Raw genomic sequence first — 15723 nt, 5'->3', positions numbered from 1 at the left:
AGGGGATGAGGCTGTATCCTATGTGCCTCAGATGACAAGATCTCCAACTTTCTACCTCCAGCTTCCTAGATTCTTCAGAGATGAAAGCCCTGACTTCTGAGCACCAAGAGACCTGAGAAGGAGTCTGATTCCCAAAGCTGGGGCTAGAAATGGTCGCTGTTTCTGGAGTCCCATGATTCCTAAGTGGGCATGTCCAAATCTAATAAGGAATCCTGAGACTTTATGAAAAGCTGGGGAAATTTTCCACTTATCTGGGAGGACCTGGAAGAACTTCCGAGGTCACTGGTGCCCTCCCTCACCTGTAGACTAACTGCTCGTGAGGACATGAAGTGGGTGAGGTTTCTACAAGAGGCAGGATCATAAGGCAAGCCCAGAGCACAGAGGTCCCTGTCAGGAAGCCAGTCAGTCAAACTGCCAACTCATAAACTTGCTCTTTACTGCACTTTTACTTTCATGCCCTGAGGGCATTCTTGACAAGTCTTTCATATATTTATAGCCAAGAAAAAAAAAATGAACACCACTTCAGGGAAATCCAGGCACCCCCTGGAAAAGGAGATACTACTTCCTGTTGGTGGTGAACAAATCCCTGTCGCATCTAATAAACTAGAATTTTAATTTAGACTAGAAATAAGGCTGAGGCATAATGAGGGGTGTGTGTGTGTGTGTGTGTGTGTGTGTATCTGTGACAGAGAGAGAATCTACTTTCAGAAATGGAACTAGTTGAGACATTGTAAGTGATGACTAGCTGTTTTTCATCTCTAATGAGCTCCGAGAACAAATTCAAATTTCAGCAGCAAGGTCTTAAAGATGTGTTTTTGGAAGTATAATGTCTTGGGTTTGTAAACAAGATTGTAGAATTCTTTTAACTTCGACAAATATATACTTCTATGGTTTTATAGACACATTTATTGTATTATATACATATTTACATATAATGTACACACACATAGGTGAGCAAATCCTCATCTTTTTTGTCTGGGCTAAGTCTGGTCTAACCTGGAGGTTGGAGAATTTAAAAAATTTTTGTATTCAAGTTTTTTTAATGTTTATTTTTGACAGAGAGAGATACAGAGACAGAGACAGAGAGTGGGCGAGGGAGGGGCAGAGAGAAAGGCAGACACAGAATCCGAAGCAGGCTCCAGGCTCTGAGCTGTCAGCACAGAGTCCGACGCGGGGCTCGAACTCACCGGCTGTGAGATCACAACCTGAGCCAAAGTCGGATGCTTAACTGACTGAGCCCCCCATGTGTCCCTGGAGTTGGAGAATCTTAAGAAGACACTTTATGAGTACTCTTAGGAGTTTTTCTGTTTCTTTTTTAAAGGGACTCTAACATTTTAGAAAAGATACCCATAGTCTGCTATTTCAGACCTTCTGGGACTAAATTTAAAGACAATGATTAGGGGCTTCCCAATTGCCTAACCAGGTTCCAAACTGCCTCAGTAGAGAACAGATGTCTTATCTTTTGTTTTTTTGTGTTGTTTTGTTTTTTTGTTTTGTTTTTTGGCTATTTCCCTGAGGCCAAACAGAGTTGGATTCTTTCTCTTATTCTCTAGGGAAAAGGAAAAAGGGGGTTGGGACCGGTGTACTCTCTTCTTCTTGGAAAACAGGGGAAGATGCAGAACTTGGGCTGTGAATGGTTCTGGTGAACGTATTAACGAGGAAGCAGCAGTCCTGGGTAGCAATGGAAGTAGTGAAGGCCAATGGCAGGTGTAGGAAGGCCAGCAGCCCAGAAAACTGCCAAGTTGTGGGAACTTCAATGCCTCGGGGCCTTGGGGAAGGCAATGGGTTTCATGTGATACAATGAGACCACTTCCATCCTGATTGCTTCTATGAGTGTGGGTGCATGCGCGTGCGCGCGCGCATACACACACACACACACACACACACACACACACACACACACACGATTCCTGTCCTAAGAAGAAGAGACCAAATTGTCACGTTATTCTTTTCCTGCAGAGTGTCACTACTGTTGTCAGTGTTGTTAAAATGCCCATTGCTACCGCTGGTCCCCACTCTCTTTAGGTCATCTTACTCCTCTCTGTCTCTAGGCCAACTGGCAACAGGATCCTCCTTGGCAGCAATTTGAGTTTCTGTCAAGATGAATAGATGTCCTATTTGGGAACATCCCAGGGATGGCGGAAGGCTGGGGAGGAGGAGCCATGGCTACATAGGACCCTGGCGTGGGAGCCCCATGCGCCTTGGGGCCCCATCGGCCACTCTGTTTAGCTGTGCTTCTAGAGCTCTCAGCGCGGGGGACCGTACAGCCCTCGGAAACGACTTCTCCCATGTGGAAATGGCATTATCTTCACCCACTGGACTTCAAAGAGAGAGAGCAGCCAGGATCCTGGGAAGCTAATCGGATTTATTTGGTTCTATCTTTCCCCTGGGACAGGGCGTAAAGAAGATATTTATGTATCTACATCTCACTAGGCCTGGTTTAGCTATGGAGGGAGATGAGCTTTGAAAGCTGAAAGCCATACATACTCCGGTGCACACCCGCCTGCTAACACCGTGTTGCAGCTTGATCCAGCCCAGGGAAGCAGAGACCTGGGGGGCTCCCAGCAGAGATCGACTGTGACCTGAGCAGTGGAAAGGTCTGGCTCACAACCTTAAAAGATCTCAAGAGATGGTCCATTTGAAATTCAGTTTCCTCATCTATAAAATGGGGCCTGTCATATGCGACAGCCCTCAACTGCACGAAAGAGGCAAATGGAAGTATGTTGTTAACAGCACTAAGCTGGGTTAATGCCATTAATACTACTGTGCACTTCTTGTGTGTGCCTCTGTTGTGGATGTGAGTGCAGGATCAAAGGACTTCAACCTACCCAGAGTCAACCTGGGGGACATATGCTCCGAGTCATGACATCTGCATTTATCTGATGACCTTGGGATGATTGTTTAATTCACCTAAACCTCAGTTTATTAATCTGTAATAGAATCCATTTCAGAGAGTAGATTAAATGGAAAAAGTGGGCAGATTTCCCTCGTGTGCTGGCTGGCTGTGTATCTGGAAGTGGTCCTGCTGACCCACCTTCCAGGGCAGTTTTTCCACCTGGGAAGGGGGGTTTGTACGTCCCTATAAACCCTGAACCCTCACGACCAAATAGCACAAAGCCACACTGGGGTCTGGCCGGCAAGTGTGGCTGTGGCCATGGGGACAAACAAACAAACCGGCTCGGATTTTCTGCAGGAAGCGTGCTGCACTCAGCTTCTGTGGATGCCTGAGTTCTCTGCAGCCTTGGGCAAAACACCTAAACTTGTAGCATCTTGGTTACTCCACATGTCAATTATGAATTACGTGACACCGCAGGTCTGTGTCAAGAATCCAATGAGATGCCCTATGTCAATGACTCTTAATCTTTAGACTAATTTGGGATGGGGCCCAAGAAGCTGACTTTCTAACAGGTACTCAGGTGCTGCTGCTGCTGCTGCTGGTGGTCCCCCTGAGCTGACATAGAAGCTTTGAGAACTCTTGTCACGTGTGGGAGAGTTAGAGATGTGTGTACGTTAATGCAGCCGCATGAACCAATGGAGCTCATTGGTTAGATATTGTTTCTAGGAAGTAGACAGACAAAACTTTGATTCAGAGTTCGGGAGCTCTTACTAGAAATAGAGTAGATATTCTAGGACCCCCTAAAGAGGCACCTCATGGATTTCCAGTCCCCAGAATGATCTAAAGATGTCCGGTTGGACTCTAAATACAGTAAGGAAAACTCCACCCAAGCTGGCTGGGTGCTCCTTAGCTGCCCTCCACATTTTCAGGAATGGGGCTCCCCAAAGCAGAGCTTTGGACAGAAAAGAGTAGGGCCTAGGAGCTAGCTGCTGGGAAGGGAGGTGCAAACGGCTGCGGCCAGGGTTTCGGCAGTGTTCGAGGCAGCTGAGGAAGTGGCCCTCACAAGCTTGCTGGGAACCGACCCCACTTTTCTTTCCTGAGTGAAGTTAGGAGCCGGCTGCAGACCAGGCTTCCATCACCAGGCCTCCAGAGAGCCAGCCCCAGGGCCCACACCGGGGGCGGGCGCATGTCGGCAGTGAGAGAGTGGCAGTTCAGGCCCTCCCCCTCAGGAGAGGTGGAGGCGGGGAAGGGGCAAAGGGCACCTCCTCCCCGCCCCCCACCCAAGCCACGCCACAGACATTCAGGAAAGAAAGTGTAACTGAAAGGCAGTGGGAAGCCTCTGGGTTTACCCCCAGGGTTCTTTTAATATTAATTCAATCCTGAGTCGCCTGGTGGCAAAGGCTTCTCTCAGGCCCAGCCTCTGGAACATTGGAGAGTCTCTCCCCCGTGGCTGAGAGGGAACCATGTTCCAGTGACTTCTAAAGGGCATGAGGGAGGCCGGCATGTTTCCAATTAGCCTTCTGGCTCCCACACCCCGGCAGAGTTGATTTGTCTTGCTCTGTCCGCCACTCCTCCTGCCCTCACTCCAGCTGCAGGCCGCTTTCAGGCTTGGCTTTGGGTTTCTTTCTGCCCGAGGGGGAGCCCCTGGGAGAAAATGAAGCAGCTGCTCTTTCTTGTCTAGACCTGCACTTCTCTCTCTCTCTCTCTCTCTCTTTCTCTCTCTCTGCAATTTGTGGTCTGCCTCACCTTCCTTTATTAAGGAACTCTGAAGCATAGAAGTGGCCCGTATGAAGGTCACTTTCGGAGACCCTTTAATACCATCTCTGCACCGCCAGACCTTTGCCTCTGAGCAGCCCCATCTGTGGCTTCTGCTATTCCTGGTCTGCCTCGCCTCCATTAGCCATTCTTTCGTTGACTCCCAAGCTGGGTGAACCGCCCTCCACTCTGTACCCTCAAGCCCTTTGGCCATTTCCTCTGAATGAGAAGATTGGCCTGAAAGCAGTTCCATACTCTCGCAGACTCCCAGGGCTGGGATTAATTTCCAGTGTCCACTAAGGCCACAGCACTGCTTTCAGGTCAGCGACATCAAAGCACACCAACCGGCTGGAGGGAGATCTTTTTCGGAAAGGTTTTCAGGGCACTACCTAACTGGTTCCGGCATGCTGGGGCGCCCGCGGACGGCCTGCCTTCAACACCACCGGGGCGCACCGTCTATATTTCTCTCTTTAAAGACAGGCAAATTCCATTTTTTCTGGCTGAATAGAACACATATTCTTTCAGAAACTAAGACGACTTCAAGGCCATGGGTGTGTGTTTGAGAAACAGTTCAAGGCCTTCTATTATTTAATTTGTTTAGCTTTTTGAGGTATAATTAACAAAAAAAAAATTATAAGATATTTAAAGTATACATCATGAGGATGTGATATATGTACATTAAGGCTGACTTCCTTATGTTTATTCACAGAAGCAACTAGGACTTCTGTCAAGACTAGGAAACACGTAAGATTCTATTTCTTGAAATCTTGGACAAATCCAAGGAATCAGATCCAAGGAACCCTTCCTGTCAATGGCATTCATTTAAAGCGGTCATTCCTTCATCCATTCTTTCACTCATGCATTCTGCAAACATTCACTGAAGAAAACACTGAGGATTTAAAGATTAGATATAGCCCTTGCCTTCAAGGAGCTTCTAGTCTAGTGCAAGAGGGCCACGTGTATAAAAAGAGCATAGTAGAATATGTAAATGCTATACTGTCACATATTTACATTTGTGGGCTTTCTAAAAGGTGGAAGAAGAGGGGAATTGCACATGTATACACATATGTGCAATTTGCATGAACACTAGGTCTCTACAGTCATTCAGACCCAACCAGTTGGCCACGCAAGGGTGTGAAAAACATGAAACACAAGAAGGGAAATGGACCACGCAGCCTTCATTTTCCTAAGGTATGTTGTGAACGTGTACGCAAGTCAGCATCAATGAATACTAACTAGATGCGATATTCATTGGAAAGACAAGCAATTTGATATTTCACTGTGTTAATAACAAAGGTAGGTCAGGCTCTAGGGATGGAACACTGCCTGTATAATAAACTGGGACTTTTAGCAAGGTCTGGTTCTTTCCACCAGCCGAATTTCCTTCTCTTTCTATAAGGCCACCCACCCAGTCACACATCAGAGTCAAAGAATCATTGAAATTTAGCCTTGGAAGAGAGGCTGGCATGAAAGAATGGTTGAGAGTGAATGTTCTATTGAACTGGACTATGTCTGCAGCCAAGTAAAGGGCTTAGACCCAAAGAATAAATGCCATTCACTGCACTCTTCTGGACAATGGAGTCTGGTTGGTTGGATATGTCCTCTTAGCTTTCAGTCTCAATCCTCAGTTTTCTTCAAGCCTTTGAATGTAAAGAACCTTAACAGTTTAGAAGATACAGCCTATTTCTCTGCCTCTGGGGTATTTTCTACCACTTTTTTCAGTTTTATAATAATGGGGCTTTCTAACACGTAGAAGCTCCAGGAAGAAGACCAAGATGGGTCAGGGCAAGGAGACGACCAAGCCGTTGGACTGCCAATCTGTACAGGGAGGGCCACTCAGATTTACTGAGAACGTCACATGCCAAGGTGAGCCTTGCTTACCTCTGAAATGTTGATCCGGCCCTCCTGGAAGGAGCAGGTGGTGGGGTCATGAGTGCAGAGGTTCCGGTACTTGCACCAGTGGCAGCGGAAGGCGCTGTTGACACAAGACAGGCACCTGCAAGGATGAAGATAGTAAGAGGCAAAGAGAAAGGAGCAGACAGGGAAGGTCAGGGTGCCGGGTAGCCCATGTGTCATGATGGACGTCTGCTATCCTAGTCTCTCTCTCAGGAGGGTCGATTCATGGGGACATCCCCCAGCACTGAGAACCATGGAGTCTCCCTTGAAGGCATTCATAGGACCAGATAATTGGAAGAAAAAAAAAAGAGTCCAAAGTGGAAGGAATATGGTGGAAGGAATATAACTTATGAAGCAATGATGTGTTAGGACTGCCCTGCATTAGCTCGTGAGAGCTGGTTATTTACAATTTCAGGAATTTTGCAAGTGGGTTAGCGTCATGTTAGTAACCTGAAATCAGCCACGGACAGAGTATTTACACCACAGAAATTGGCAAGTGCTACATACTGGAGTTTTCCCCTCTGATTGCTGGTAGTTGAACATTTATCAGCATACCAGCACTTACAAGACAATAGCCTGTATGAGGCTCATAAGACAGAAAAGCATAGGGATAGAAACTGGGCAGGTAGCAGTCTTGACCTTATCTATCTAGACCCGCTGCCACTGGGGTCACCTTGAGTAAGTCACTATATCTTCTGCACCCGAATTTCTTCGTCTGTAATAAAACTTTCCTGTCTGCTCCACAGGGCTGTTTAGCATCAAACAAGATAATGTGTAGGAAATGGTTTTGAAAGGTACAATGTTAAATGTGAGTGTTATTTTCAAGTGCTTAAATTACCTGTGATTTTAAGCTCTTAAGTCACTTTTGACTGTTAACGACTGGTTCAATCACCTGTGTTTCTGGGCTTTGGGGGAGTTAACAATATTAAATGGTAATTTTGTAGCACTCTCCAAGAAGCAAGGCATAGGTGTGTGGCAATAGGTGTGTGGCTCATGAATTTCCTGCCAGGGCAAGCGCTTCTTTCTCTCTAGTTTCACCTGAGGCTGTGTGTATTATTTTGGCTGTGTGTGACCTGCCCATTACAATGGAGTTGGGTGTTGTGGGGGGGGCGGGGGTTGGTCTTCCTGCTCCTTGTCAGCTCCCCTAGACCACAACTAAACCAAACTGGAAGGGACGCAGCTGGGTCTGCAATCTGGCGCCACCTGGTGGGTTCTCTCTTTATACTTGGGCAGGTGGGTGTCCATCCAAGGTTGTTGGGGGACAGGCTAAAATGCCACCTTCCTGTGGGAGCATTAGCCCATTGACACCTCATCTTCTCCATACTGATCAGTTTTATCCCTTTCTAGAAATGCCCAAAGTTATTTTGTTTCTGAGCTTAGGTCAGATTGACTGGTTCTTGCTAACATCCATGCTTCAGCAAGTAAATAATGAAAACGGACAGAGAATGATGAGAGGGATGCAGGCCTGGCCCTTCCACTGGCTGATTTTGTGACCTTTGCTGCAGTACTTATCCCCTGTGGGCCTTAGTTTACCATATTAAAAGCAGAGGATTGAACTTGATTCTGTCACTTTTTGCTATGAATGCCAGGAGCAGAGAAGGGTAAGGTACATAGTGTTTGGGGTAAAATGGAATCTTTGCTGTCCAGGAGACCTATTTTTTTTTGGCTAAAACTAGCTGCCTGTGACTGCATTTCTGTTGCCATAGCAATGAAAAGTGGTGACATCACACCAAACTGTCACGGAGATGAGCGTGCTCTCACAAACAATGAATTCCATCACCACCATGTTGGAGTTTGAGAGTCTCTGTCTCTAAGATGCTTGCATTTCCCCCAAACTCGGTTGGCTGGGATTGGGGCGCAGTGATTAGTGGGCAACTGTATTTTAGCTTCAACACTTACTGCCCTGCCCCCTCCCCAGGCCATTTTCACCACTTGTCCCGTCTATCCTGGGATGTCTATTGACTTGTCCCAACGGGGCTCAGCTGTGTCTCCTTCCCTAACTACTGTAGGGACCCTAGAATTCCAGTAGATGATTCTCATCATAAAAATCAAGATGAGAGAAGGAGAGACTAAGGAGGACTGGCTCATTTGTCTATTTCAGTGGCTAATGATCCCTTTTGGGCATAGCTGCAAACAGACCCTCTTCCCACGGGGATTGCTGAACTCATCATGTCCACCGCCTGGGCCCTACAGACTTGATGCCTTGGAGTTATGAGATGTCACGTTTCTGCTCTGGGGGACGGGAAGGATGGTCCATGGAATATTCCCAATTATTCCATCGCTTGGTATGGAGTTGTTGCTTAATTTATCTCTTTGTGGAATGTCCATGGTCACTGTTTCGGTGGCCCCTATGTGGCCCTATTCAAGAGACCTGTCTCCCTTTTTTTAAATTAAGTGGTATAAGGTTCTCAGTCTGTATGGTAGGGGCCTCAGTTTCTCTTCCAGAGAAAATTGTTAGAAGCTAAATATGGGTCTCTTTTCTTGCACAGCTGCAGAATCTCATAGCTTGTGGGCACCCACTGCTGGGGATGGCTGGTGAGGCCAGCTGGGCTCTACCAAGCCGTCAGGGAGGCTGCTGGCTTGGTCTGATTTCTCTCTCCTCTTTAAAAAGTTGAAGGCTAGGGGCGCCTGGGTGGCTCAGTCGGTTAAGCGCCTGACTTCGGCTCAGGTCATGATCTCGCGGCTCATGGTTTCGAGTCCCATGTCAAGCTCTGTGCTGACAGCTCAGAGCCTAGAGCCTGCTTCAGATTCTGTGTCTCCCTCTCTCTCTCTCTGCCCCTTTCCCCCCAACCCACACGCTCACTCTCTGTCTCAAAAAATAAATAAACATAAAATTTTTTTTTTTAAGTTGAAGGCTAAATTTGGACCAAGGTGTTCTTAAAGTCTGCTCTCCCCTTCCCAGCCTGGGGCCCTTCTATCATGTCCTTCTCTAGGGGCACCAGTGTGCATGGCTGCCACTTAATGAGTCCCTCCCGACTTGGTCATGGAGGATGTATCTAACCTCCATTCACTGTCAATCTCTGCGTTCAAAGCTACCACCAACTGGTCTAAAACAGAGAAATTTTCTTATGATCCTTAGGCCATGACCTCTGCCTTCATGTCATACTTTGTTTTTAACTGTCTCGGCTTGAGAATCGGGGGAAGGGTTGTTGGGGGGCCAGTGAGGGAGCCTGAGTGGGATCAGAGGCTGTGGACAGTGAATGCCGTTCCATTTAAGGTACGTGAATGAGCCAGACAGAACTCAGGGCCTGTGTGGAGACTAGGAGGTGAATACAAACAACACTGTTGGAGCTTAGAGAAACGCAGGCCCGTAGCCAGGCCCGGGGTAAGTGCTTACAGTTGGTGGGCGCTGCAGTTGTAGAACTTGAACTCGGTGCTGACAAAGATCTTCCCTGTCTCCTTGGATCTCAGCTGCAGCTCTAGCCCAAACCAGTCTGGGGGGAAGAAAAAGGAAAAGGTAACAACCTGGGGGCCCAGTGGAGAATCTGAGTATCATCTCTCAGGGCACAGATGGTAATGGAACCTGCCCGAGTCGTCTCCTTCCAAGACAGTCCTGTTGAGGTGCCCATCACAGACATCCAGACTGCCCCTCACCCCCTCTTAGGGAAAACAGAATGAATCCGACCCCACAGAACCCCTTGCTTTTGGTTACACATGTCCAGTTGCTGAAAGACTTTCAGATGTATTAGGCCAGAACCCCTCAACCCCCGCCCCGCGCCATGGAGAGAATCCCGCTGAAAATCACTGGCTGCAGCCCTCGAAGGGAAGTGGGGAAAGCTCTCCGCACACTGTGTAGGCTTAACCCAGATGGGAGCAAGAGATTTCCTTCTTTCTGAATTTCTCTTTGGGCCATGACAATCAGCTTGCAAACTCAAACAAGTTATATAACAAGCCCATGTGAATGTCTGCAATATGAAGATGTGGTCAGGAGACTTTGGTGCTGGTGCTCGCCACACACTCCCCCATCCCCTGTGCCCTGTACTCACCCCCCATCTCCTGTGCCCTGTACTCACCCCCCATCCCCTGTGCCTTCTACTCACCCCCCATCCTCTGTGCCCCTTACTCTTGGCCATTCTGGTAGGGCAGACCCTGGCATGTGATGCTCATGGCACACACTTCTTACCTTGATCCAGAGGGATGACAGGGACATCCTTGGGCCCTGGTGAGATGCAGATGACCTGGCTCCCAGACACCTGTCCCTCCACCTCTGTCAGGTTCCCAAAGGCACAGGAGATGCCCACAGATAGGTCCGGAGCATCACTCACAACCAGGCTGAGCTGTGGGAGGAGCAAAGAGGCTCGTGATCAAAAAGACGAGGCCACAGCAAGAGACCCAGGGGCTCTGGAGACGTGGGCTCCAGGCCTGGCCCTGCTGTGGCCTGCGTGCTCACTAATCTCCCTAGACCTCACCCCCTAAGGAAGGACATCAGTCTGGGTGATCTTCCGGCTTCGACACAGAGCAGTCATACAGGAGCGCAGCCAGCCGTGTGGGGTCGATGGTCTTTATTATCATCATTATTAAATTATTTCTCAGTCTGTCCAGCATCGGAAAGGACTGAGTGAGGGGCACTCGAGAGAAAGTTATCACAGTCCATCTCAGACCTCATCATTCTGACATGAAACCATGAACCTGGAAAGCAGGGCATGAGCTGAGCCTTTTGCAAATAAGTCAGAGCACTGGCTCACCAGCCTGGAGTTTACCAGGTTGGGGGAAGACAGCCAGCTCCTCTCCCTGACAATTGTTCCGGGGGCTGCTTATCAGGTCAGTGGGTGGCCTAGAGTTTCCGCTTCTCTGTGGCCCCCACCCTGGGCGCTTTGCTCGCTGACAGTTCCCCTCAAGTAGGGTGGTGGCTTCACAGGGAGCTGTGGGGATCAGAGACAGCAAGGGACTTGGTCACCAGCCTCTCAGATGATGTCTGCTGCTGTCTTGGGGTTCCAACGATCTAGGCCAGCACTTCCCTGCCTTTTCAGGTTTGAATACCCTCCTCCGAAGGCTAAAACTTCCCCGGACTGCCAGAGATGAGTTTGTTCTCAATGACCACGACAGAACATCTAAGTGGTATTGGAAACAACAGGTGAAGAATTTGAAGTCGGGCTTCCTCAACAGGGAGTGGCCTTAAATAAGGGTTCATGGTGCCAATACCCCCGCCACCCCCCGCTGTGGCCTCCAGGTTGGGAGCCACTAGGTAGGTCTCCCTTGGTCTTCCTACCAACACCTGGCTGCATTTGTTTGCAGTGGTTTCTCACGCACAGCGAGGGTTACCTAGCCTCTGCAGGCATTTGTTTGCGGCTGAATCTTTGCCCCAGTTTCGTTTCCATGGGGCCTAGAGACTTAGGTACAAACTCCCCTGCTTGCTCCCTCAGCTCCACGGGAGCCAAAACCTCCTGGGGGGGATGAATGAACGGAAATCTTGGAAGGTTCATTCACTAATTAACATCCGTAAATGCTCATAAAACCTTCAGAAGGAAATAATCGTGCAGGGCCTGAGGACATGAAATATTTTGGGTTGTACCTCGACAGGTGGTTAAGGGCTACTTTATTCTCTATAATATTCTCTGTAAGTACCTACTGGTGGTGAATTAAGCCTCTGTCTCTTTGTCTCTGTCTGTCCCTCCCTCCCCCCCCGCCCCCCCACCCCCCCCCCCCCCCCCCCCCGCCCCCACGCACCCCTAAGGTCTCTCTCTAAAAAAGAAATAATTAAATGAATTCTAATACAGCCTACGACCAGGAAGAATGTGTTATTTAGTATCGGGTTGCTCTATATTGTAGATGTTTGTTACTAAATGTAGATGTTTGTTACTAAATGTAAATGTTTGTTACTAGAGTTACACAACAGATCAATGGGTGAGGAGTATGGAGAGTGGCTGTGCCCTCTACATTAGGAGTTATCACAGGGTTTCTACAAACACAGAGTTTCCTTGGAGCATTTAAAGCGTACTCCGGTCACAGATACACGGGCAAGTGTTAAAGGGACACATGCACACGCCCAAGGGCGCTCTGTGCCCCTCCCGCCACAGCCAGCCCCCTGTGACAAGTTACTTACCAGGCGGCTGTGTTCAGACACTGAGATGCTACTCGGATGCACCTCGAGGCTCATGCACTGGCTGATGCTGGCGGCAAATCGATTAGGTTCCCAGGCCCGCTGGCACTTGTCCCTGCGGGAGCACCTGCCATAAACACAGATTCACAAGAGGTCAGGCCTTTGGAGAACCTTCGGTTTGGTTCCACTGTCCCCTGGGGGGCTGTAAGAGGGGTTTGCTGCTCTGAGGCTTGTTGCTTGCTTCTCAGTATGCTTTTCAGTTACCCCAGAGGGCTTGGGGGACTCCCAGGTGGTCCTGACCACAGTTAAACACAGACTAAGAGGAAGTGGGATTAACTCTCAATACAGTTACAGGGGTTACAACTGAGGCATAAAGTATAGTTCCAACAGATAGCATCTTTCTAGGATGTTTGGTGAGCAAAGGAGGGAAGTTTGGGGAATGTGAGAATTAGCACACAAGAGGCTAAGGATATGAGCTTTGCCAGGTTGCCTGGGTTCTACCCACTACGCTCCCCCCCCCCCCAATCTATGGCATACTGGCTGTGTCCCTTTAGGCAATTACTTCTTCTCTCCGTGCCTGTTTTCCTCAACTATAAAATGTTGAAGAGAGTAACATTACCCTTTGTCATAGGGCTGGTGTAAGGATTAAATGAGTTAGTAGTTAGAAAATGGCTTTTTGGTTTTTATGATAATGATATTAATGATGACGACTCTTTATGTTATTATTCTACTCCAAAAAAAATGGAAAAATCTGGACGGGTCTTAGCTGTATCGGGCGGTGCACATGTGACCTTGTGGCTGGATTAATGGCTCTCTGAAGGCAGGGACCATGTTTTATGCATTGAGATATTTCACCTGTCACATGGTATATTTTAAGTAAATATTTGCGGGATGAAATAACTCCTGGAGACAGAGACACAGACCAGGAGTCACAGGCAGGGCTGCCTCTCTGTCGGAAAGCTCTGTGGCCATTTCTCCCTATGGCTTCATCCCTGGCTCCTGGCTCCCCTGCCCGGCATGGCAGGTGGGGATGGTGATGCCTGCGCGCGCGGAAGCATGTCACCTGTGCCACAGGGCTGGTGCTTCTCCAACCAAGTAGCCACCGAGATACAAGATGCCACAATCCCACAATGCGGCAGTGATTCCCACCGGAACGCCCCCCCCCCCCCCCCCCGCCTCTCCCCTCTCCCTTTCCAGGCACATAATGGATCTAAATATGAATGCTGTCAAAGAAAAGAATTATTGAGGTTTAAGTGAATCCTTAAGACAGCTCTAAAGTGAGCTCTTGACTGGAGCCTTTATCTCATTGACTCACTGAAATGGCTCTTTTTTATCATACTATTTATGGCAACAGCCCTAACAGAGATAAATAGCCTTGGAGACAATAACACACTTGCAAGAGCAAGGCATACAGAAGAGACAGGAAGGTTCCAAATCCCCCTGGACCCTGAGCCTCTTCAGCAATCTCCCTTGGCCTCTGCCTCCATTGAAGTCCAGCGTGTGCGCCTGGGAACTAGAAGTGGGCCCATCGCCTCCTTCCCATTAACGAGGTGGCCGTCAGTGGCAGGTGGGAGGGTGTGGGTGACAGTGAGAAGGACCTAAGAGGAGAAAGGTCCTTCCTCCTGGGCAGAAACAGGAAGAAGCTTGTCCCTGGGTGTTCCTGGTAGGCAGAGCTGCTGGAAGAAGAGATGTGCCCCTAGGTGGGAGGGATTGGTTCTCCGCCACAGGTAAAGAGTTCAGAGGCCAGAGGAAATTGGAGGCAATCGGATGTGGCTCAGCCATTCTAGAAGCCACAGCCCATGCAGACAGGAGGATGACGGGGTGGTGCGGGGCCACCGGGAGACTCAAGGCACTGTGATAGATCAGTAGGCTCAAGCACAAGCTGGGGGCCTCAGGGGCCCCTGCTGTTGAATAAGTGATGATCCCCCATCAGTATTGGGCATGTTCTATGCGAGAAGTGCTGGGACACGAACCACGCAGGGCCAGGTGGGGAGCAGGGAGCGGTGGTGTGTGCACGCCCACAGCACAGTAACAGGGCAGGTAGCCCTGGATGGTTCCACGCAGCAGGGGCAGCAGCCAGGTTCTCTGCAGGGAGAAATCCCCCTGGAGGCAGATCCAGCAGGCTGGCTGCTCAGCCTCACTGGAGGGGAAACCCTTTTAGCCGCCGGTGCCATTCCTGGGGCATCAGAATCTGGACCACTTGTCTGGCCTGAATGCGAACTCACGCCCGGGTTCTGGTAAGAACATTGTGTGTGTGTGTGTGTGTGTGTGTGTGCGTGCGCGTGCGCTCACGCGCACGTGCACGACTTCTTGAGGAGTCTCTTACCTCCAAACCCAAGCAGGGAACCCAGTATTTGTGGGCTCAAATCCAGTCCAGATTTTGCTTCTGTGAGGCGCCTGCTTCCCTCCCTCCCTCCATAGCCCTCGCAACACCTGCTGCTGAGGCTGGAAGCCAAGAGCTATTGTGCAGGACCCTGAACTCTGGCCCTCCGCCTCCGCCTCCACCCCAAACCCCCCAAACCCAGCACATTTCATGGAGATGCTTTGCCGGCTGGCACGAAGCCACGGAGCTCCAACTCCTTTGGGGAACAACATTCCTGGCCAGCTCCTGCCTTTGGGTTTTCACCCCATTCTCTCCCTGGGGGCTTTTCGAATTAGGAAGTTTAAGTGTGATTTTGCATTTCTATTGAGCTGGTATTCAAGGCAGGGATGGGTCTGAATAGGGGGGTGAGGAGAGTTAGAGTGAGATGCAGACTTCTTGAAATCTTGAATTAATGAGGCCAGCAGGGTCCTCCTAAAGGTTCAGAGTTCATAATAACTATTTTGATTTGTATAGCCTTTTCCCTGCTTCCTTTTTTCCAAAGCATTTATTATTTCATTTAATCCTCAGGGTTTACCTTCGAGGTAGGCATTATCCTTATTCAGCGCTGGGGAAGTGGAGGCCCAGAGCGGTCAGTGCACCACGCACAGACACACAGCGACTCACTGGAGTCCAGATCCCCCCACCCTATCGCACCACCATCTGCACGCTGACGGCAGGAGGCACCTCGATCAGGATGCACTGAGGAGGTTCTCGGGGGTTCTCCAGGTACCCCCATGAGTTCTGCGCTACTGCTACCCTTCCCCATGATGACAAGGTGCAACTTGAAAGCAGTCGGAAGGGTGGAATTTGGAAGGGACATGAAAGAGACACAAA

General features: G+C 49.2%; 1 protein-coding gene across 2 annotated transcripts in view; it reads right to left on the bottom strand.

Annotated features, from left to right (window-relative positions):
- PLXNA2 (plexin A2) overlaps positions 1 to 15723 on the bottom strand; it is a 211598-nt gene that overhangs the window by 58495 nt on the left and 137380 nt on the right. For both annotated transcript variants that reach the window (XM_039230123.1, XM_039230124.1), the window contains exons 6-9: positions 12531 to 12654; positions 10611 to 10764; positions 9825 to 9921; positions 6473 to 6587 (exon numbers count right to left, since the gene is read on the bottom strand). In XM_039230123.1, the coding sequence (XP_039086054.1) occupies positions 6473 to 6587; positions 9825 to 9921; positions 10611 to 10764; positions 12531 to 12654 (490 nt within the window). The remainder of the gene's footprint in view (positions 1 to 6472; positions 6588 to 9824; positions 9922 to 10610; positions 10765 to 12530; positions 12655 to 15723) is intronic.

Source organism: Hyaena hyaena, unplaced genomic scaffold (genome assembly GCF_003009895.1).
Source record: "Hyaena hyaena isolate Hyena2069 unplaced genomic scaffold, ASM300989v1 scaffold_43, whole genome shotgun sequence".
Taxonomy (NCBI): Eukaryota; Metazoa; Chordata; class Mammalia; order Carnivora; family Hyaenidae; genus Hyaena; species Hyaena hyaena.
Note: the sequence above shows the minus strand (reverse complement) of the source record. Positions and strands in the feature narration are given on the sequence as shown.